Here is a 22,379-nt window from a genome sequence, read left to right as displayed (position 1 = left end):
CAGGACACAGCATTAACAAGAGATGGTAGTGAAAAACAGCAGGTTGTGAAGAGGAGGTGGAAAGATTTGCCTGACAGAAGTGGAGGGTATACTTTGGAAAGTTATGGACTAGGAAGATGAGATCAGGGCAGACTAGGAACCTTCATAAGTATCAGAAAGAATTGACCTCAATCCCGAGAAAAGTGGGGAATCATTACAGGTTCTTGTTTAAAGGAGAGGTGGTGAAAACGGTATTTTAAATTGATTTGATTTACTCGTTAACCATGTGCAGGATGAATTGGTATGTAGAAAGATCAGAGATTACTTGGAAACTGCAAAAAATTTAAGAAGTCCCCACATTGGGTAATGAGTGCTCAGATTCTACAATATTTAACTTAAACATATGTAAAAAACAATTGGCCTTGAGTTAGAACATTGAGGCGTTGAGGGGAAAGTTATAGATGGATAAACAGATTATCCCTTTTGAGAAATGTTCCTTGATACTGGATGTCAGCATGCTTGGAGTGGGGAGGGAACAGAAGTTGATAAATATTACATCCAAGAAAGGAACTGCCTAGAAGTGGTTTTTCATGGAAGATTAAAAGTTAAGGAATTTGTGGGCTATTAAAGACTTGGGTTCCACTGAGTTTTTTAAAAATCCCAATTAATTTTTCTTTGATTAATGTAATGTTGTTTTATATACTTATAAAAGTTAGAAACTCTTGTATTTATTTAGTATAGTTTTGAAAAACTAACTGTCCTTCACTGTTTTCTTCCCCCTCTCCCCTGTTCCTCTCTCAAATGCAACCACTTTTAAAACTTTGAGCTGTTTCTTCTGATGTTTATTTCCATATTCTAAAATAAGTTTTTATACTGTAATTTCTTGAATTACCATCTTCATCTCTTGGATTTTTTGTTAGCATAGACAAAGATTTAGCATCTTTAAATTGGCTCCATCTCCGTATAGTTATATCGTATTTTAGCTTGGTCAGTAATCATTGTATAAATTCTGGCCATGTAGATTATGTGTACTTCAGAGCCAAGCAGTATACAGTATTTCATTTCTCTATGGTTTTTCCCTCCAAGAGTAAATGATTGTTTTTTAAAAAATAAATTGCACTGTTTTCTGTGTACCTATCCTTAATTTCTTTGCAGATGTTCCATCATACCTGCCATATACCTGTTGTGCTTTTTCTTTCTCCCATTGAGTCCTCTGCACTCCTCCCCAATCTGAATTCATTCTCTAGGCCTTCTGCAGAGTTACTGTTTGGAGACTTTCCCTTTGTCATTCTTTGTTTGATCCCTATCTCTTGGATCCTGTGCCATTTTGTTCTTTGCTTCTTCATTTATTTCACTGGAGTGTATCCTTCAAGAAATTCCTGAGAAAGGATGTCCCTCCATTTCCAAAACCTTTTTCTACTCACTCTTTGATTGGCCTATAGTCTTCTAGCTTCATCGGTTGCAGGTTTTAAATCCATTGCTATTCTTTTTCCTAATCCTTCAAATATGACTTATTTTTAATTTTTGAAGCTATTAGGGTCTCTTCTTTATCCCTTTTCTCTGAAATTTCATAATATGTCTTGGTGTAGACTTTTTAATTCATTATTCTAGCCTCCCTTCAAGCTAGAGCCTTCTATGCTTGGGACGTTTTTGAAATGTTCTTATGTTATTTCTCTGATTATTTTTTTTGTTTTCTCTTTCAGGAATTCCTACTAGTTGATTATTGGACTGCCTAACTCCATCCTTTATTTCTTTATTTCATTTGTGTTTTTGTCATTTTGTGTTTTTTCCCCATGGGAAGTTTTCTTAATTTTATCTTCGGCCTTCTATTGAATAGTTTTATGTTAGCTGTCATGTTTTCTTTTTATCTCCAAGAAGTTTTCTTTGTTCTCTTATTGTTCTTTTCTCTTAGCATGCTGTTCTTTTTTTTTTTAATGGATGTATTTTCTTATGTCTTCAAGTGTGGTTTTGAAGTTTTCTTTTGTTTCCTCTGTTATCTCTGTTTTTTTCAGATTCCTTATTAGTATTTGTTTTGGCTCTCTTTAATACTCATAGTTTTCTTTAAAAGGCAGGTAACTCTTTATTATACTATATCAAGAATAAGGTACTAAAGAGCTAATTGGAAACTCTGCGTAATGGGACTTACCTCCTGTCTCCTGCCCTGTGGATATGTTCCTGGCTGACTGGCATCCTAGGAATTTGGCAGAGTTGAGGGCAAGGGCCAAACTGTTCCTTTGTAGACTTTCCATTAACTCCCTGTTTTTAGCGTAAGGCCAATATCTTACCCTCTCCTTACATCTCTAATGCCTGAAAACTACTTGGTTGTTGGCATGCTGAGCAAGAAGGAGAAGGGACCATCACAGAAAAGGTGTTTTCAGCCTTACACCTTACTTTTGTCTTCTGCTATTTCAGATGACTCCAAATTCTGAGCCTTTCAGAGGTTCTTCAGGGCAAAAAGCTTCTTGAGCCTTTTCTCCAGGCACTTCAGCTTATACAGTTGACCATTGAATGACATGGGTCTGAACTGCATAGGTCCACTTACATACAGATTTTTTTTCACTAAATACATACTGCAGTACTACACTATTCCCAGTTGGTTGAATCTGTGAATGTAGAACCAAGGATGTGGAGGACCAAGTATAAAGTTATACCAGCTATGGATTTTCAACTGCAAGTGGTCAGTGCCTCTAACCCCATGTGTTCTTCAAGGGTCAACTGTAGTTTCCTTGCCCTGCTAAGGCAGATCCTTTCATGATCTCTTTGTCTTTGAGGGTTATGCTTTTTTTTAAAAAAAAAAATTCCATATCATTTTAGTAGGTTCTAAATGAAGAAGATTCTTCTTCATTCTTCTAGGTTCTTTAGAACCTAGAAGTAGGTTCTAAAGAAGAAGAGATAAATTCGTGTGTCAGTCTGTTATTTTGTAAAGTTCTAATTCCTATTTTTACAACCATAAAGAAGGGCAATTTTAGGAATAAAACCTGATCAGGTTAAGTTCCCATCTAGTCCTTTGTAATATATTACTGACTATTTCAAGGTACTTTTTGACCCCAAATCATTAATTTATTTGAACAAGTATTACTGCCAGGTATGTGCAGCATTTGTATGACTGCACATGCATACATACACAGGTACACATACAGAGGTATACACTTAGATGCAGCTTGCTACATAGTAGCACGTGCAGTTGCTATATCATCATTTTTAAAGACCAGTTATTTTTCATGGAATGGTTAAAGCATTGTTGGAATTCTTTGAGGAAACTGGCATTACAAAAAATATTTTATCATAGTGAGGATCAATTTTAGAGGCCAACCCAACTGAATTTGAATTCCAGCTATTCCATTTAACTAGCTGTTTAACAATGAAAGCTACTTCAACCTCAGTTTCCTGGTCTGTTCAGTGAGAATTACGATACCTATTTCAGGTGATGGAGATTATCAGATAATAGCTATTAAGTACTTGATGTAATATCTGAGACATAGTAAGTAGCTGAATTAAAATAAAGCTATTATGTTGTTGTTTTTCTTAGTCTTACCCTTGTCAGTATTTTCCTCATTTTCACTTTAAGTAAAACCTATTATATATATTTTTATATTCTTGATGCCGTTTAGAACATAATTATCCATAGGCTGTTTGGAAACTTACTGTCTTGCTGTTTGTTCTTAAGTAGAATTAAATGTAAATTGAATTTAAGGCCTATTTTTTGATTGGGTCACTCAGACAGCATTATGACAAGACTCCAGAATGTTTTGTTAAGTTTTCAAGGTTAATGTAAACCATTTTAGAATATTTTATTATTAAAAATGTAGAATTAGGTATGTATGTTTTGTTAGTGTATTGCCAGGTTTGGTCAAAAAGAACTTATTTTTCATTGCAAATCTTGAAATAAAATGACAAGTTTTCACTGTAAATTTCAAATCTGCATTAAAATCTAAAATTAAGTAATCTATAGATAATATCTTTTATAAAATGACAGTGATACCCTCAGTGCTTTAGCAATTGATAATGAGCCTCCATTTATGTTGTTTTTTTTTTTTGGTCGCACTGTGCTATTACAGTTCCCTGACCAGGGACCTGACCCCCACCCCCTCATTGGAAGCCCAGAGTCTTAACCACTAGACCGCCAGGGAAGTCCTTTGAGCCTCCATTCGTATAAACACCATCCATATGTCCTGGTATCTTTGACAAAAGAACTAGGTGAAAGGATTAAGCCAATGCTTGAACATAAAACTGTGCTTCCTCTTAATAAATATTTCAACTTTTTCTTGTTTCTTAAAACCCTCTGCATCCATCCTGAATTCTTTCATAGACCAAAGAGGCCTACATACATGAAGGATGATAAGCTATTAAAAAACAGAATGTAATTAATCAGTTCTGTGAATTTTTAAATTTTGCATTGAAAATATTTTTGTATGGTATAAATATAGAAGTGTACTTTTCTATTATAGCTCTACTGGAATGTTTGTTTATTAAAATGTTTGTTTCTTTTAGGAATCACAGTACATTGATAACAAGTGTAGTCCCGGGGGATTATGATGGAGATTCACAAATGGATGTTCTTCTGACATATCTTCCCAAAAATCACGCCAACGGTGAATTAGGAGCTATTATCTTCTGGGGACAGAATCAAACCTTAGGTGAATTTGTTTTAAGAGTTTTTAATATTTATCACTGGATATTAAAGGAGAAATATGCCTGGTATTCTTAGGTCAGTGTAACAAAAATAATGTTCAGAAATCAGTTCAAAAATGCAGTTCTTGAGTGTCAGTAATTGTCTCTAAAAACTTCTTTAAAAGTCTTTTTTCTGGTTCTTCTTTTTCAACCTAGAACTGGTCTGCAGTCAGCTCCAGGGAACAAAATCTACTTTGTTAGCTTATGGAAGACAGAATTTATTAAAGGTTTTTTATGCTTTACAGAGTTATTGTGATGACTAAAGAACACACACGAGGTTGAACTTTCAGGAACAATCCTCAAAGCCTTCGAAGAAGCTATTGCCTTTTTACCATCAGAAAGTGGCAAGTTGCACGACAGGTGCCAGAATGACACTTGCTCACCAGCAAAATGGATGCCATGCACCCTCCCCCTTAGTACTTACAATTCAGTGATCAGACATTAAGACAGAAATGGCAGAAACACAGCCTTCACCTCATTCCTGCCTTGGAAAACTCACCATATCTAATTAGCAAGGCTTACATTTTATTTAGAATCTTAACTGCAAGGATATCTGAGAAATGCTATTTTTGGTTTCTAGTCTCCCCAGTACAGGAAAGCACAAAAAGTTTAGAGTAAAGGTTGAGAGTCAGTCTACCATATCTACCCACAAATCTTCAAGTCTTATCTGAAAAGCCAATTAATTATACCTAAATGGACAACTTTGTTCATGGAGCCAGACTGAAGAAAGGAGGAGAGGAGGGCATGGACGTTTTAGAGTCTAGTAGTCTTGCATGTATTGGGTTCTTTATATCAAAACCTTAATTGTCAACTGCTCTACTGCTAAATTGTATGTAAAGAAGACTCATCTAAGAGATTTTCAGAATGAAGACTCAAAAGGAAGTTATTGTAATGCTGGTCTTCACTGTAGAATAAACTCTCCCAATATATCTTTACAAACTTGATGTCCATTTAAGTTAGATTTATAGTGTCTCATTAATGCTAATAGTTGGAATTAATTAGAGATAAATTTTGAAAAGAATGAAAGAGTATTTTTCCCTAAGTGCAAATATCAAAAATAATGTGTTATAAAATGCCTTTTCATTTATATATTTTCTTTTTTTTTTAACAGATCCTTGCAATATGACCATACTCAATAGGACTTTTCAGGATGAACCATTAATTATGGAGTAAGTATGTGCTTGCTTCCCTTTGAATGATTTTATACTTACAAACATAAAATCTTTCACATAGGAAACTACTTTGCTAAGTTGTATTGACTCTAAATTCATTCTCCATTTAAAGCTGATAGGGGCCTGTCCTCTGAATTATATATTTATTTGCCATGATGGAAGAAAGAGAAAGGTGAAATTCATTATTTTGCAGAGAGGGAGAGATTTGTCTTTTTGGTTTTGTTTTAAAAGCTTTGAATGTGTCCATGATGGATCTTTGTTGATTCTAGCCATGTCGTTACTCAACTAAGAAAACTGTTTTTGGATAAAAGTGTTAGTGCTTGATTGACAGATACGAAGGGTAGAGGATTTCCTCTAGAGACCTAGAAAGATTTCTGTATTAAGGAGAAACTTTGTCCTTTTCACAACTCTTCCTTAGTATTATCATTTATCTCCTCAGAGTAGACTCATGTACCAGGATAAAGTTAATCCAAATTTCTGTTAGGATTCTGGTAATGATGTAGATATCAATTCGGGTAGTAAACAATGTATAGCCACATTCTTGTTTCCAGTGCTGCCTTTTGTACAGTTATTAAAATCATAGTCATACATCAATAGGTCAGTAACCATTAGAAGTCTGAACTTTAATTCACAGATTAATCTTTTTAAAGGTGCTCAGCTTGTTTTTTTTATAATTGGGTGTTTTTCATTGTTGTTACAATATTCAGTGGCTAGTATAAATTTTTATACCAACTAGGGATTACTTTTGTGGGTTATTTCTCCTAAGCCTATCTGACTAAATAAGGAGGGTCATGATTCTGAAATAACGGTCTCCTTATCACTCAGAGACAGGCTAGGCTATGTAGAGGTTACAGACAACACCAAAATCTCACAACAAAAGTTTATTTCTTGCTCACACTGCAGGTCCAGTGTGGGTCAGTGATAGGCTCTTTTGCCAGCTCTCAGAGTGTCTTACAGGCCTCATCGTCTGTGGAGCTGTACCGTCATGTTCTCATTGCCAAGGTGACTGGAGGGTCCAATAACGAAAATTAAACACTTTGGCCTCAGAGTGAAACACGTCATATCTGACATTCCATTGATTGCAACAGATACTGACTGTTGTATGTCTACCACACCTCCCCAAAGTTTGTTTTTCTTTTTAAACTAAATTAGAAGTGAGAATTTAATAAAATAGCTGCTTAATGTTTTTAATGTTTTCTTTTTAGCTTCAATGCCGATTTAATTCCTGATATATTTGGTATCACAAATGAATCCAACCAGCCACAAATACTATTAGGAGGGTGAGTAAATATTATTATATCCATGTAATTAATTGTACATGTTGCTGTTGGAGGGACTGTGTATCTATGTGAACGGATTGCTTTAACCATTGGGGGAAAAAACCCCAGCTCATTGGAAATCCTTGTTTCAGATTTTTAAAAGGACATTTGGTCAACATATAAGCTTTCTCAAACACTATGGATTTGACCTGCGACTGGTTTCTGTGTAGAGCCAGTTTAATCCTTTTATCCCTCTGGAAATTAGAGATACAAACTTTGCAAGTCCCCATTTAAATATTGGTTCATTGGATGTTTTTAGAAATGGAAAGATTTAATTTAAATAGTATGTATAGCTGCCGTCTTGATTGAATTCTCTACCTTAGTCATGTTAACTCCCAGATGTTCATTGATAAGCCTTGTTCCTTCTGTTCAATGAGCAATTAATAATTGCCTGAAAATATAAACATTCCTTCTCTAAGCTCTGGAAACTTTTCCATATATACTCTTATCCTTGATCAGTTTGTATGCTAGGATTCTCTTATTATCCAAGAATGCCATTCTTAGGGAAAACTGCCTGGAATCTTGCATTTCAAAGATCTCCATTATAATTCCTCTAGATTTAAATAGAACTGCCTTCCTAACACAAGAATTCATGATAGCAAGATACTTTTCATGAGATACCTTCAACTTGGTTAATTTTTTCTGTATTTGATAAGGCAAACATTTTAAGAGTACAGAACACATTTATTTATTTTTTTGACTTTCCAGCAAGTGCAGAGAACCACCTTTATCAGTCTGTCTTCCCAGGCACTATAAATCTAATGAATTTTCCCTCTGTGTTTTGGAGACGTAATGTATTTTTATGATTAGTTTCTGAAATGTGATGCACAGGCACAAAGACAAGTAAATTATCAAAATGTGAGCTGTTCTGAGGTGAAACTGTTACATTTCCTATCACCTTTTCTTAAAAGTTTTCCATAAAGAATATGAGTATTTTTATGCTAGTCATAGTGACCTTTGAAAGACTTGCTGTGAATCTTTAATGAGAAACCTGTTTTTTCCTCAAACTTTGAAAAGTACCTGGAAGAGAACCCTGCTTTAGAGACCAGCTGGATGGAGATCTTGCTTTGCCTTTGCGGCCATGTCTGGGAGGAACTGAGTGTGGGTGGGCTAGGGGAAGGCACAGGTGACTCCTACCATAGCAAGCCCTGCTTGTTTGTCTTGGGTAGACATGTGATTGAGAATGTGATGGTGACTTCTGGCCTGGTTTATTTCATGGTAATCTCCATTTTAGTGAAAGAAATACTTGGAATATTTTTAATGTGATGTGGTTTCACCTTTGGAAATTTAAACTTAAGAAACAGCTATTGTAGATAATTGAAAAAGTAAAAACTACTAGATATTGTGTGATAATGTCATAGCTTATTTATTTGTTCTGAATTCTATGTTAGATTGTTTTTTCCTCTGATGCTTCTTTAAAAACTTATTCTGGGGCTTCCCTGGTGACGCACTGGTTGAGAGTCCGCCTCCTGATGCAGGGGACACGGGTTCGTGCCCCGGTCCAGGAAGATCCCAGATGCTGTGGAGCGGCTAGGCCCATGAGCCATGGCCGCTGAGCCTGCGCGTCCAGAGCCTGTGCTCCGCAGCGGGAGAGGCCACAACAGTGAGAGACCACAAAAAAAAAAAAAAAAAAAAAAAATTATTCTGCCTAAAGATATATTGACTTTTATTTTTTATACATTATTCTCTGGCATACTATAGTATACTGGAGTAATTCTCTACTATTTTATGATATTTCTCATTTAAACTTCAGTTACAGATTAAACAATAGTAGCTAACCATATTATAGGTAACAAGTTTGTATCCAAGATTTATCCTGTTACCTTTGTCCTGATAACTTTTAAAATGAAATTATAAAAATTGACAGAAAAGAATTTTTGTCAAGAACATTGTTAGGATGACTATTGCTTGCGTTATCATTATTCAGACAACAGAAAGCTGAATATGTCTCTATGGGGGCAAGCATTAATACGTTACTAAAATAAGAAAAATGTATTTCGCCATATCAATTTTATGTTACAGATATATGATTAGGTGTATAAGTGAAAAAGCCATTAGTATTGACATTTTGGACCATTTGCATGACTAATGATTGGCAGCCCAGTCTTTTAAGTCTATTAAAGACTTAAAAGTCTATTGGCAGCCCAGTCTATTAAGGAATCTAACCAACTTTTGCAACTCAAATATTATGCCTATTTATGCCAGACCCAAGATTATCTTAAATTTAATTAAATTTGGCTAGCACCTTAATTTTATGGGAAATTTTGCAATGGTCTTTAAATAGAATGCTAAATGCTCCCATGGGATTGTGCGGGAAAGTCCATGGCTATAAGTGGCCCAGTACAGGCATGGAAACAGGAGATTGCCCACAGGTAAAACTAACATCAGTTCGGCTGGAGTAAGGGTGCAGATGGTCAGCCTAAGCTGGAAACAGTGATAGGTAGAAGAATCCCTTTTAATTGGTACTGTGGGGGTTATCTGATAGGGACAGGAAGGGTGCTAAACCTCTGCTGAGGTGCCAGAGATAATTGAAGTGTGTTAAATGTACAAAGGTGAGGATTCAGGTTGCGCCTCCATCTCACTTTATAATGACTTGAAATAATGTAATAATGTGCCACATTACTTAGAAATAACACCTAGCTATTAAGTGTTAGAGCAGCTTTTGCAGTGATGAGGTTATCGTTAATGAGCATTTTCTGTAAAAGGGTATTTGAAACTGATGTTGCATAAGCATTCAGGATATTGTTTTTAGTATTGACGTGAAAACACTTGTACCTGTAATTTTAATCAAAGCCAAATGTAATGTTGGTCTGTTCATATTTTCTGTGACTCATATACTGAGTTCAAACACATTACTGGGTCAGGCCCAAGTTGTATACCTGGGAATATTAATCCAGGTATGTGACAAACAAGCACTTTTGCCATACTCCATTTACTTCACAAACATTTGCATGAATATTTTGAATGGAATATTAATGGCACTGAAAGCAGCCATTTTTAACTTATTTATGTGAGTGGATATTTTTCCTCCATTAGCAGAAAAAACTATCTTCTATTTAAATATAGGTATTTAATCTCAATTCAGAAGGAATAAATCCCTGTTTTTCTATGTAATCTTCTTACATTATAACCAATGACTGATTTATTAAATCACCCTTCATTTTTACTGCTGATTTGTTTGTTTGCTGGTGCATTACAGAAAATTTTGCAAATATTTATCTTAATGAAATAATGATATTTGTCATTTAAATCTATTTAGAAAAAATATGAAAATTAAGAGATTTATAACACAAAAGAAAACCAAATAATCATCAGGACAGCTTTTAACTTTATAGTCAGCATTAGTACTCATAGTCTTAACAGAAAAAGGTAGCTTTGAGATGATTCATATTTTCTTAGAATTTCCCTAGCAAGCCCCTCCCTTTCTCACCTTATACACCATTTGTATTTTGAGCATTGTTGTTTAAAGGAATCTATTAGGACTTAAGAAATAAGTTTTTTATTGGTATTTCCATAGAAACAGAGCATCAGTTTTATAACTTTTCTCTTTTCCTAAAGAAACTTGGCTATTGGAGATAAATTCATTGATTCTCTCGTTTCTCGCCTAAACCTTTTCTTTTCAAAATTAAGCCACAGAAATAGTGAAAGCTTTAGCAGATAACTTAGAATTGTATATGCTGTGGCTTAATTATTTCAAGTGACTTGTTATTCAAGGATCCATAATTTTATTTCCTGGAGTCCCACCAGAAGCTTTTGGGGAGTCAATTAAATGACGCTTGATTCCCTGGTGATTTATTATACTGCTTTGTTTTATGTTCTGGTTGGCAGTGTTGTATGTAAGTGAACTTTTGATTGTTTCTAAGTGAATTTAAGAGGTTATTCTCAAAATTTACTCACTTTGCTTTTAGTTAAATCTTAAAATTTTTAAGATATGTTTTCTTTGTAGTAATCATTTAGAAAGAGAGCTTCTTTTGAGTTTTTGTGCAAGTAAATTCAACGGTAATTGGTCATCATTAATATTGATGATATTTAAAAGTGTTTTGAATTCAACATATTTCTATTAGCATATATCAAAATTTTGTTTCCTTCTTTGAGAGGAAACCATTTTGTTTTATTTTATTACGATTTGCATGTATTGAAAAAAGTCAATTTTAAAACAAGCATAGAGGACTTCCCTGGTGGCGCAGTGGTTGAAAGTCTGCCTGCCGATGTAGGGGACACGGGTTCGGGCCCCGGTCCGGGAAGATCCCACACGCCGCAGAGCTGCTAGGCCCATGAGCCATGGCCACTGAGCCTGCGCATCCGGAGCCTGTGCTCCACAACGGGAGAGGCCACAACGGTGAGAGGCCCGCGTACCACAAAAAAAAACCCCAAAAAGACAAGCACAGAATACCAATGAACTGTACACTTAAAAATGGTTAAGATGGTAACTTCTATGTTATATATATTTTACCACAATAAAAAATAGAAAAAGAAAAACAAACAAGCACAGTTAGAGAAGCTATGTGTATACAGCAGACTTTGAGTAAGCTTGGTCTATATTATCATTTCAATTTAGGGTAAAATGAATCAAAATAACTTATAATTCCTGAAAATACAGGTTAAGTTCTCTTTCATTAGAGTCCTATTGTATGTTTTAAAAATGTATATTCTGTTGAAAATGCCCTACAAATACTTGATTTTTAACAGTCTGGAGGCCTAGGCTCTGAGCTGCATGAGTTCCTGAGTACCATAGTAGTCCTGAGTAGAGATGGGGGCCTGTGCTTCTCCTCAGACTGCCTACTCTTCTGTCTTCCTGCCCTAGGAGCCAGTGCTGCTAGGGCCGTCTCTCAGGTGTAATATCACTGTTGCACACCCTGTGGAGGTAGGAACATTTGGACAAAGTAAGGATATGGCTGAAAGAAATCGCCACATTTTCTCTTATGAACATAAGGTGCTATTTGTAAGAGGTCCTTAAGATTTATCTGGTCTGACCCATACCTTTGAATTCTAATAGAGGCCCAAGAGTGAGTGAATAACCCATCAAGTATTTACCAATGTAACTCTGTTCTTCAGCCATGCTTCTTTTCCCACTCTTCTCTCATGTGTTGTACTCCTCACCATGCCCCTCCTGAAGAGGCATAACTGAGGATTGCACAGCTTATTGTCCTCTGTGAGGCTCAGGGTTGGATGGGGAAGGATGAGAAGAAAGAGAATCCTAAACAAGCCTATTTGCTTTTTAGAATATCTACTTAGTAACTCTGGGGTTGGCAGTTTCCATCAGTTGTCTCATATTTTTCCCACAACGGGTAGCTGTGTAGTTCAAGAGGCGCTGTCAAGGAGCCAGCTAATTCAAAGGTTAAGTGACCACTGTAAGCTTGCAATGTAAATAAATGGTAGATCTGGGATTTGAATCTTGGTCTTCCAAATTGTAAAGCCTTTGTTCCTGCCTTCAACTCTGTATAGCCATTACCATTGTTATAGTCACAGAGGGCCTTTGGTGGTGCTCCAACATGGTTAACTTAGACTTCCTCATAGTATAGTGGTTGTTTTCCAAGAAGAAGCAATACAAGAGTATAGACAGAAGCTGGAGATCTCTTTAAGGCTTGGTACTGGCAGTTAAACAGCATCACTTCTGTGGCATTCTAATCAAAGAATTAGCTAATATTCTAGGAAATTTGAGGATTATGTACTCTACCTCTAGATGTGAGCGTGGCTTAACTGAAATGTAAAAGAGCATGTGGGATGGGAAATAATGTGGTCATCTTTGGATACACAGCATGGTAGGCTGTGTTTATTTACTTTACCATAGGTAAAGACTTGCAAAGGAATATGCAAACACAGATCATTTAAGCAACTAGATCCTCAGGTTTCATAGGTACTCCTACCTAAAATTGATGAGCCTGAAAACGTACCTATTTTCACTATAACTTTCTCCTCCTTCATATAAGAATGCCATGTTCTTTACCCTTCCTAAATCTCACTAATTATACATTTCCTGGGGAGTAAAAACCCGTACAGCACGAAACAGGTATACTAAACTAATAGAATTTCCAGTTCTTCCTCTTCTCCTATTTCTTCCTATTTCTCTTCAGATGAAGCTTGGTAGCAAAAAGCATTTTGATCCACATTGATATGTTCTGAATTCAGATGTGCTAGAGTGGGGTTGTGGGAGTAATGACAGTTTTTGTTTAATGACTTTGCCTCCTGCATTCCCTGACTACTGTCAAAGAATCTGTAATTATTGAGAGAGGGTCCTGGGAGAGCACAGCACAGAGCATCCGTAAGAAACACCAAATTCAGCAAAGCAGACCTTTTAGCTCTTCTTAGTACTCTATCCCTAAGACACGTAATTAAATGGAAGGAAGGTACTTTTCATGCCTATGTAGTTTTGGATCATGCCAGTGATTGTTTCAGATGTGACCAGAACGTTCTCAAGGACTGCCAAACCTATGGATAAAACTTTTACATAATTTCTTTTATATTTGGTATGCATTTTTCTGTAATGTAGCTAATACCTACTTTATCAAATCATATCAAGAAAATTCCATTTAAAGTCAAATATTTTATCTTGTCTTATGAAATGTTTACTATTTTCTTTCTCCTATTAATAGAAAATAAATTTACATGCTGGCTCCTGAGCCAAATAATTTTTTGTAGTATATACCTTTCTCATTTATTAAAGTCATAGGGAAAAATTTGGTATGTCTAAAGAAATAAGAAAGAAATTGTGTGATTTCTCATTTTTATAATCTGTTTTTATTTACTCCAAAAGCCAGATACCAGAGTCAGTATTCACATACATTTAATGGACTGTTATGACTTTTATCATACTTATTGTACTATAAATTATTTTAGCTGTACTTTACATTGCAGTGCTTTAAGTTCACTAAAGAGAAACAGCATGTTGCTTTACTATCTTGTTTTTATCAAAATTACCTTAATTTTGACTGCTTTTAGTAATCTTTCCTACAATATATAATCTGTACTTTTTTCAGTACTTTTTGTAATGTTCCTTGAAACACATGTTAACAAATTTATTTGAATTGAAAAAATGAGGTCAAACTCTTTCTGACAGAAAATAACTTTCATTTGGAGATTGGTTTGACAGTGAGGACTGGCTTTGCTAACTGGATTATATACCAGGCATTTTACATAAATTGAATGAGCTAAATCAGCAGCTCTAAATTCTTTTTTTTTTTACTTTCATTATGGAAAAATTTAAACATATGCAAAGGTAGAGCAAATAGGGCAATGAATTTGCATATAATACACCTGTCATTCAGCTACAGTTAGCAACTCTTGGCCAGTCTTATTTCATTCACAACTTTTCCTTCATTTCTCTCTCTAACTCCCTCCCCAGACATTTTTAATCCATAAATATTTAAGTATATATCTCTAAAAAATAAGGATGTTTTTAAAATACATAATTACAATGTATTTATCATACCTAAAAAATTAAGATTAATATTAAATTTCCATGGAGATTTTAATGAACATATATGAACAAGATTTCTTAGCATCTGTATCTATAAAGATGAAGAAAAGGAGTAGACTTTATGCTGAATCCTGTTTCATTCTAGCAGTGTCATGCTAGTCTAAAGGTAAGTAAACTAATATATTTTAAAGCTCCATTCATTTCTTCAAAAAAATGCATTTCCAATGAAATTTTACCTTTGATTTAATAAGCTATCAAAGCTTTTTCATCAGTTGTACAGTAGTAGTTAAAATAACTCAACCTCAAAGAGATTTTTTTTTAAAACACCTGGATGCATAAAGCCAGTTTAAATACCAATTTGAAGATGTACATTTCTTTGGAGACATAAAAAGACTAGATATAAAAACATTTTACATCATGATAAAGTTCTATAACAGAAATAGAATAGAAGTACAAGTCCAAGGATAAAGAGTAGAAGAGCTTTTTTATGTAGTTTGTGGGTGTATGTGGATGATGGTGGATAATAATCAGTATGGTGTCTATATTCTACTGAACACATTTTTAAGAGTAATCATTTTAATTTTTTTATTGAAGTATAGTTGCTATAAAATATTGTAAAGGTGACAGGTGTACAATATAGTGATTTACAGCTTTTAAGGTTTATATGCTATTTATAGTTATTGTAAAATATTGGCTCTATTCCCTGTGTTGTACAATATATCCTTGTTTTATACTTAATAGTTTGTACCTCTTACTCCCCTGCCCCTATATTGCCCCTCCTCCTTCCCTCTCCACTGGTAACCACTAGTTTGTTCTGTATTATATCTTTGAGCCTGCTTCCTTTATGTTATATTCACTAGTTTGTTGTTTTTTTTAGATTCCATATACAAGTGATATCATATAGCTTTTATCTTTCTCTGTCTGACTTATTTCACCTAGCATAATGCCCTTCAAGTCCATCCATGTTGCTGCAGATGGCAAAATTTCGTTCTTTTTTATGGCCGGGTAACATTCCATTGTGTGTATGTATACGTGTGTGTGTGTGTGTGTGTGTGTGTGTATGTTACACACACACATATATATATATCACATCTTTTTTATTCATCTGTTGTTAGATACTTAGGTTGCTTGCATATGTTGGCTTTCATAAATAATGCTGCTATGAACATATCTTTTTGAATTAGTGTTTTTGTTTTAGATATATATACCTAGGAGTGCAATTGCTGGATCATATGGTAGCTCTGTTTTTATTATTTGAGAAACCTCCATACTGTTTTCCACAGTGGCTGTACCAATTTACATTCCTACCAACAGTGTATGAGGGTTCCCTTTTCTCTACATCCTCACCAACATTTGTTATTTGTGTTCTTTTTGATGATAGCCATTCTGACAGGTATGAGGTTATATCTCATTATGGTTTTGATTTACATTTCCCTGATAATTAGCCAGGTTTAGCATCTTTCCATGTGCCTGTTGGCCATCTGCATTTTCTCTTTGGAAAAATGTCTATTCAGTTCTTCTGCCCATTTTTTAATTGGGTTGGTTGTTTTTTTGATATTGAGTTATTTATATGAGCTGTTTATATATGTTGGATATTAATCCCTTATCAGTCATATCATTTGCAAATATTTTCTTCAATTCAGTAGGTTGTCTTTTCATTTTGTCAGTGGTTTCCTTTGCTGTGCAAAAGCTCTTAAGTTTTAATTACGTTTCATTTGTTTATTTTTTGCTTTTATTTCCTTTGCTTTAGGAAATGGATCCAAAAGAATATTGCTGCGATTTATGTCAAAAAGTGCTCTGCCTATGTTTTCCTCTAGGAGTTTTATAGTATCTAGTCTTACATTTAGGTCTGTAATCCATTTAGAGTTTATTTTTGTATATGGTGTTAGAGTATGTTCTGATTTCATTGTTTTACACGTAGCTGTTCAGTTTTCCCAGCACCACTTATTGAAGAGACTGTCTTTTCTCCATTGTATATTGTTGCCTCCACTGTCATAGCTTCACTATAAGTGTGTGGGTTTATTTCTGGGCTCCCTATTCTGTTCCATTAATTAGAGTAATCATTTTATTTTAAAATATCAGTAATTAGGGGCTTCCCTGGTGGCGCAGTGGTTGAGAGTCAGCCTGCCGATGCAGGGGACATGGGTTCATGCCCTGGTCTGGAAAGATCCCACATGCCGCCGAGCGTCTGGGCCCGTGAGCCATGGCCGCTGAGCCTGCGCGTCCGGAGCCTGTGCTCCACCACGGGAGAGGCCACAACAGTGAGAGGCCCACAACCGCAAAAAAAAAAAAAAAAACAACAGTAATTCTAATAGGTTTAAAGATTACATGCTTTTGTAGCATTGAAAATATTTATATTACTTTCTTAGAAATGAACTTCTAGGTATTAAAGGATATAGTTTTTGTAAATTCTTTTAAGAGTCTATTGGAACAAAAGTTTTCAAGACCACTGGACTAGGCGGCTTAGAGAAGCATGCTAGACCCATCTTCACGCTAGACTTATCTCCTAGTAACTGCTTTTACCTGGGTATCTTTTTTTTTTTAATAGTTCAGTTGTATTACATGAATGTTGTTGTTGGTTTTTAAATTAATTAATTAATCAATTATTTTGGGCTGCACTGGGTCTTCGTTGCCGTGTACGAGCTTTCTCTAGTTGTGTCGAGCAGGGGCTACTCTTCATTGCAGTGTGCGGGCTTCTCAATGTGGTGGCTTCTCTTGTCACGAAGCACAGGCTCCAGATACCTGGGCTTCAGTAGTTGTGGCACACGGGCTCAGTGGTTGTGGCTCACGGGCTCTAGAGCACAGGCTCAGTGGTTGTGGCGCACAGGCTTAGTTGGTCCGTGGCATGTGGGATCTTGCCGGACCAGGGATTGAACCCGTGTCCCCAACATTGGCAGGCGGATTCTTAACCACTGCGCCACCAAGGAAGTCCCTTACCTGGGCATCTTAAATAATGGCAACTCATTGTAGGCTGATCATTGAAAAGTGAGTGGATTAGCAGTCATTTATAAGAGCAGTTACCGTAATAGGCAACTAAAAGCTACAGTTGACATTAATTACATTTAAATTCATCCTTTGATAAATGCTATTCTTTGAGATTAAAGATGATGATGCCTACAAATTAGAACACCTTGACATAATTATGTTTCCTGTTGGGGACAAACTAGTAATTGGAATTTTCTACAGAGGTCAAGAAATGTCAACAGATTCAACATGACTCAGAACTGCCCACTTTTTCATCTCTGCTGTTTCTTCTTTTGTCATCAGAGCAGTTTACATCTGTGACCTTGGCATTCAAATGGAGTTAAGGAAATTATAGTTTATATGGGTATAGTTGCTTGAAAATTATGGTGTCTGCTTCTTACTGAAAAGCTATGTTGTGTATAAAGAGCAACATTAAAGGCAGAAGGAGAAATGAATTTTATTTTCACCTATTTAAATTTTTTTTTCACCTATTTAAATTTTTTAACAATTTAATTATCTTAGGCAACTTAAGTTGTCAGTCATCTTAAAATGTACCATGAAAGAATCAAAAGCTCTTTCTCTGCCCACCTATGGTAGTCATCAGAATGGTAAATAGACACTGTATGTAAAATAAACTATAAGAATCTGCTAACTGCCTTTTAAGAGATGTTAATGTAAAATATCAGAGTATAGGCAACAAGTGTAAAACTTAAAATACTGTGAAGAACTTGAATATTGATTTGAAATGTTCAAGATAGCAATATTACAATTAATATTTTATTATGAGTTGCAAACTCAAGTGTCTGATGGGGCCCAGAAGGAAAACAAAGTGAGTGAACACTTTGGGAAGCTTCGGACTTGACCTGCCTGGAGGCTCTAGTTCTGTGTGAAAAGGGCCAGTTGCTTGCCAGACCTTCTGATATTTCAAGAGAAGTTGGAAATCCTGATTTTTATTTGAAATCTGATTTTTAATTTGTTTTACCTCTGAATTCAAACTTTTTTAAACAATGTGTAGATCAAATAAAACACATTTTATGCTGAATTTGGCCCATAGTCTGCCACTTATGACTTTTGCTTTATCACTGTTCTAGATTCTTCATTTGAAATGTACGTTTTGTTAAATAGTTCCTAAGACAAAATGTCACAAGTTAGTTGAGGTTTTCCAAAATTCTAGCTATAACTTGTTTCAAAGCAAACCTGTAAAAAACTCTATGGGAAATTAGATCAATAACTAGCATAGTAATTAAATACTAGCATAGTAATTAAAGACAGCCACACGATTAACCTCATGGAGCTCAACTGTGTAAAAGTTTGTGTTTTTTTAATTCATTTTCAGCATATAATTACAAATTTGTTGGGAACATGCAAAACTCTCCTGAAATGACTTTATGTCAAACTTGTCATAGGATCTCTAGCCTGAGCCTGATTATTTTGTATGTAATTTAAAATTTAAACTTTAATGCTTAGAATTTAAAGAACTGATGAATAAATGGCATATCTTAAAGAGAAGTGAACCAATGATTATTAAATTGGACTTAATTGAAATTATTTTAAGCATTTCTAACCTTGTGTAGTATGAAAGAAAAACATGACATGAATGCTTGGTATTGAATTACCATACAACAAATGCTAAATATAACTTTTCAATATATATTAATATTTTCTTATTATCATAACCCTATATTATGGGGTTTTAGTTAAAGTAATACAATCAAGTTGTAGGAATACTGCTTGGTTTGGTTTTTAGTGTCTTGTTTAGGTTATAGATAAGGCCCAGTATGTGCTAAAAAGAATGCAGAAGAAGGTTACTGGGAAGAAGTTACTGTTTGTAGAACCCTTTGCATAGAGAAAATTTTCTCCTGTTGAATGTTTACTCTTTTTTCCAGAATCCACCTACCAATAACAAATTAGTCAATTGTTTCTTCCCACTTTCCAAACACTTCAAAACTAAATTCACAGGTGAACCTTGTTTGCTGTCTACTCAATTGGATACTGTGTTGACAATTAACTTAGACTTAATTAGTCTTTAATTGCTCTTTGGAGATGACATATCTATGCTTCCATATTGGACTGGAACATAATACTGTGAAAAAAATAGCAAATTCTAACTAGAAGTAGAGAAGAATAGGAGATGCTACTTAAGACTACGATTCAGTTCAGCCAGTATTTAGGAGCCAGGTCCTGGTTACGCATTGTAGATACAAATATCTATGAGTCAGGGTACCTAGGATACACTCTCAGAGAAATAGTTCCTCAAGTAACTATAATGCAAACTAAAGTGCTATTACTAGAGAAAAGTATAATAGTGAAACAGTGAGAGAGGAGTAAAGGCCTTTTGGAGGAAGCTGATTTAAGTAGGGCCTTGATAAATAGGAATGCCTTTGACACTGGAGTGTTCTTCACTAGTGAGGAATTGTGGGGAAATGATTTTATTTAAACTTGCTCTTCTTTCTGTAGTTCCTAATAGTTAACCAGTATGACCTTCCTGATTTTGACAAATGCACTATGGTTATATTAGATGTTAACATTAGGAGTAACTAAATGAAGGATATGTGAAAACTTAGTACTATTGGTTTTTTTAATGATAAAATTTGCATAACATTATTAAAATTAACCATCATTGTGTACACTTCAGTGAGATTTAGAACATTTACAACACTGTGCAACCATCACCTAGTTCCAGTGACTTTTCATCTCTCCGAAAGGAAACCCTGTACCCATTAAGAAGTCACTCTCCCTTTCCTCTCTACCCCTGCACTTGGTAACCACTAATCTTCGTTCTGTCTCTAGGATTTTCCTATTATGAGTATTTCATATAAATGAAATCATACAAGATGTGACTTTTTGAGTCTGGCTTCTTTCACATAGAATAATATTTTAAAGATTCATCCATATTGTATCATGTATCGGTACTCCAGTTATTTTTATGACTGAAAAATATTTTCATTGTATGGGTATATGACATTTTGTTTATTCATTCATCCATTGGTAGATGTTTGGGTTATTGTGAATAGTGCTGCTAAGAGCATTCATGTACCAGTATTTGTTTGAATACCTGTTTTCAATTCTTTTTTTTTTTTAACATCTTTGTTGGAGTATAATTGCTTTACAATGTTGTATTAATTTCTGCTGTATAACAAAGTGCATCAGCTATACATATATCCCCATATGCCCTCCCTTTTGCATCTCCCTCCCACCCTCCCTATCCCACCCCTCTGGTGGTCACAAAGCACCCAGCTGATCTCCCCATGCAATGCAGCTGCTTCCCACTAGCTATCTATTTTACATTTGGTAGTGTATATATATGTCAATGCTACTGTCTCATTTTGTCCCAGCTTACCCTTCCCCCTCCCCATGTCCTCAAGTCCATTCCCTACGTCTGTGTCTTTATTCCTGTCCTGCCCCTGGATTCATTAGAACCATTTTTATTTTATTTTTTTTAGATTTCCTATATATGCATTGGCATATGGTATTTGTTTTTCTCTTTCTGACTTACTTCACTCTGTATGACAGACTCTAGGTCCATCCACCTCACTACAAACAACTCAATTTCTTTTCTTTTTATGGCTGAGTAATATTCCATTGCATATATGTTCCACATCTTCTTTATCCATACATCTGTCAGAGAACACTTAGGTTGCTTCCATGTCCTGGCTATTGTAAATAGTGCAGCAGTGAACGTTGTGGTACCTGTCTCTTTTTGAATTATGTTTTTTTTAAGGTATATGCCCAGTAGTGGGATTGCTGAGTCATCTGGTAGCTCTATTTTTAGTTTTATAAGGAGCCTCCGAACTGTTCTCCATAGTGGCTGTATCAATTTACATTCCCACCAACAGTGCAAGAGGGTTCCCTTTTCTCCACACCCTCTCCAGCATTTATTGTTTGTAGATTTTTTGATGATTGCTATTCGGACTGGTGTGAGGTGATACTGCATTGTAGTTTTGATTTCCATTTCTCTAATGATTAGTGATGTTGGGCATCCTTTCATGTGTTTGTTGGTAATCTGTATATCTTCTTTGGAGAAATGTCTATTTAGGTCTTCTGACCATTTTTGGATTGGGTTGTTTGTTTTTTTGATATTGAGATGCATGAGCTGGTTGTATATTTTGGAGATTAATCCTTTGTCAATTGCTTTGTTTGCAAATATTTCTCCCATTCTGAGGGTTGGCTTTTTGTCTTGTTTATAGTTTCCTTTGCTGTGCAAAAGCTTATGTTTCATTAGGTCCCATTTGTTTATTTTTGTTTTTATTTCTTTACTCTAAGAGGTGGGTCAAAAAAGATCTTGCTATGATTTATATCAAAGAGTCTTCTTCCTATGTTTTCCTCCAAGAGTTTTTTTTTTTTTTTTTTTTTTTTTTTTGCGGTACGCGGGCCTCTCCCATTGCGGAGCACAGGCTCTGGATGCACAGGCTCAGCGGCCATAGCTCTCGGGCCCAGCTGCTCTGTGGCATGTGGGATCTTCCCGGCCCGGGGCACGAACCCGTGTCCCCTGCATTGGCAGGCAGACTGTCAACCACTGCACCACCAGGGAAGCCCCTTTCCAAGAGTTTTATAGTGTCTGGTCTTACATTTAGTTCTGTAATCCATTTTGAGTTTATTTTTGTGTATGGTGTTAGGGAACGTTCTAATTTCATTCTTTTACATGTAGCTGTCCAGTTTTCCCAGCACCACTTACTGAAGAGGCTGTCTTTTCTCCATTGTATAGTCTTGCCTCCTTTATCAAAGATAAGGTGACCATATGTGTGTGGGTTTATCTCCTGTGAAATTTTTTGTTCTAGTTCTGTGAAAAATGCCATTGGTAGTTTGATAGGGATTGCATTGAATCTGTAGATTGCTTTGGGTAGTACAGTCATTTTC

General features: G+C 35.4%; 1 protein-coding gene across 4 annotated transcripts in view; it reads left to right on the top strand.

The window, feature by feature from the left end:
- Positions 1-22,379, top strand: part of ITFG1 (integrin alpha FG-GAP repeat containing 1) — a 249,392-nt gene that overhangs the window by 2,936 nt on the left and 224,077 nt on the right. For 3 of the 4 annotated variants that reach the window (XM_032614034.1, XM_032614036.1, XM_032614037.1), the window contains exons 3-5: positions 4,471-4,616; positions 5,762-5,819; positions 7,028-7,102. In XM_032614034.1, coding sequence (XP_032469925.1) covers positions 4,471-4,616; positions 5,762-5,819; positions 7,028-7,102 — 279 coding nt within the window. The remainder of the gene's footprint in view (positions 1-4,470; positions 4,617-5,761; positions 5,820-7,027; positions 7,103-22,379) is intronic. The other variant, XM_032614035.1, reaches the window with a different exon arrangement.

This window comes from Phocoena sinus, chromosome 19, assembly GCF_008692025.1.
Source record: "Phocoena sinus isolate mPhoSin1 chromosome 19, mPhoSin1.pri, whole genome shotgun sequence".
In the NCBI taxonomy this organism is placed as follows: Eukaryota; Metazoa; Chordata; class Mammalia; order Artiodactyla; family Phocoenidae; genus Phocoena; species Phocoena sinus.
Note: the sequence above shows the minus strand (reverse complement) of the source record. Positions and strands in the feature narration are given on the sequence as shown.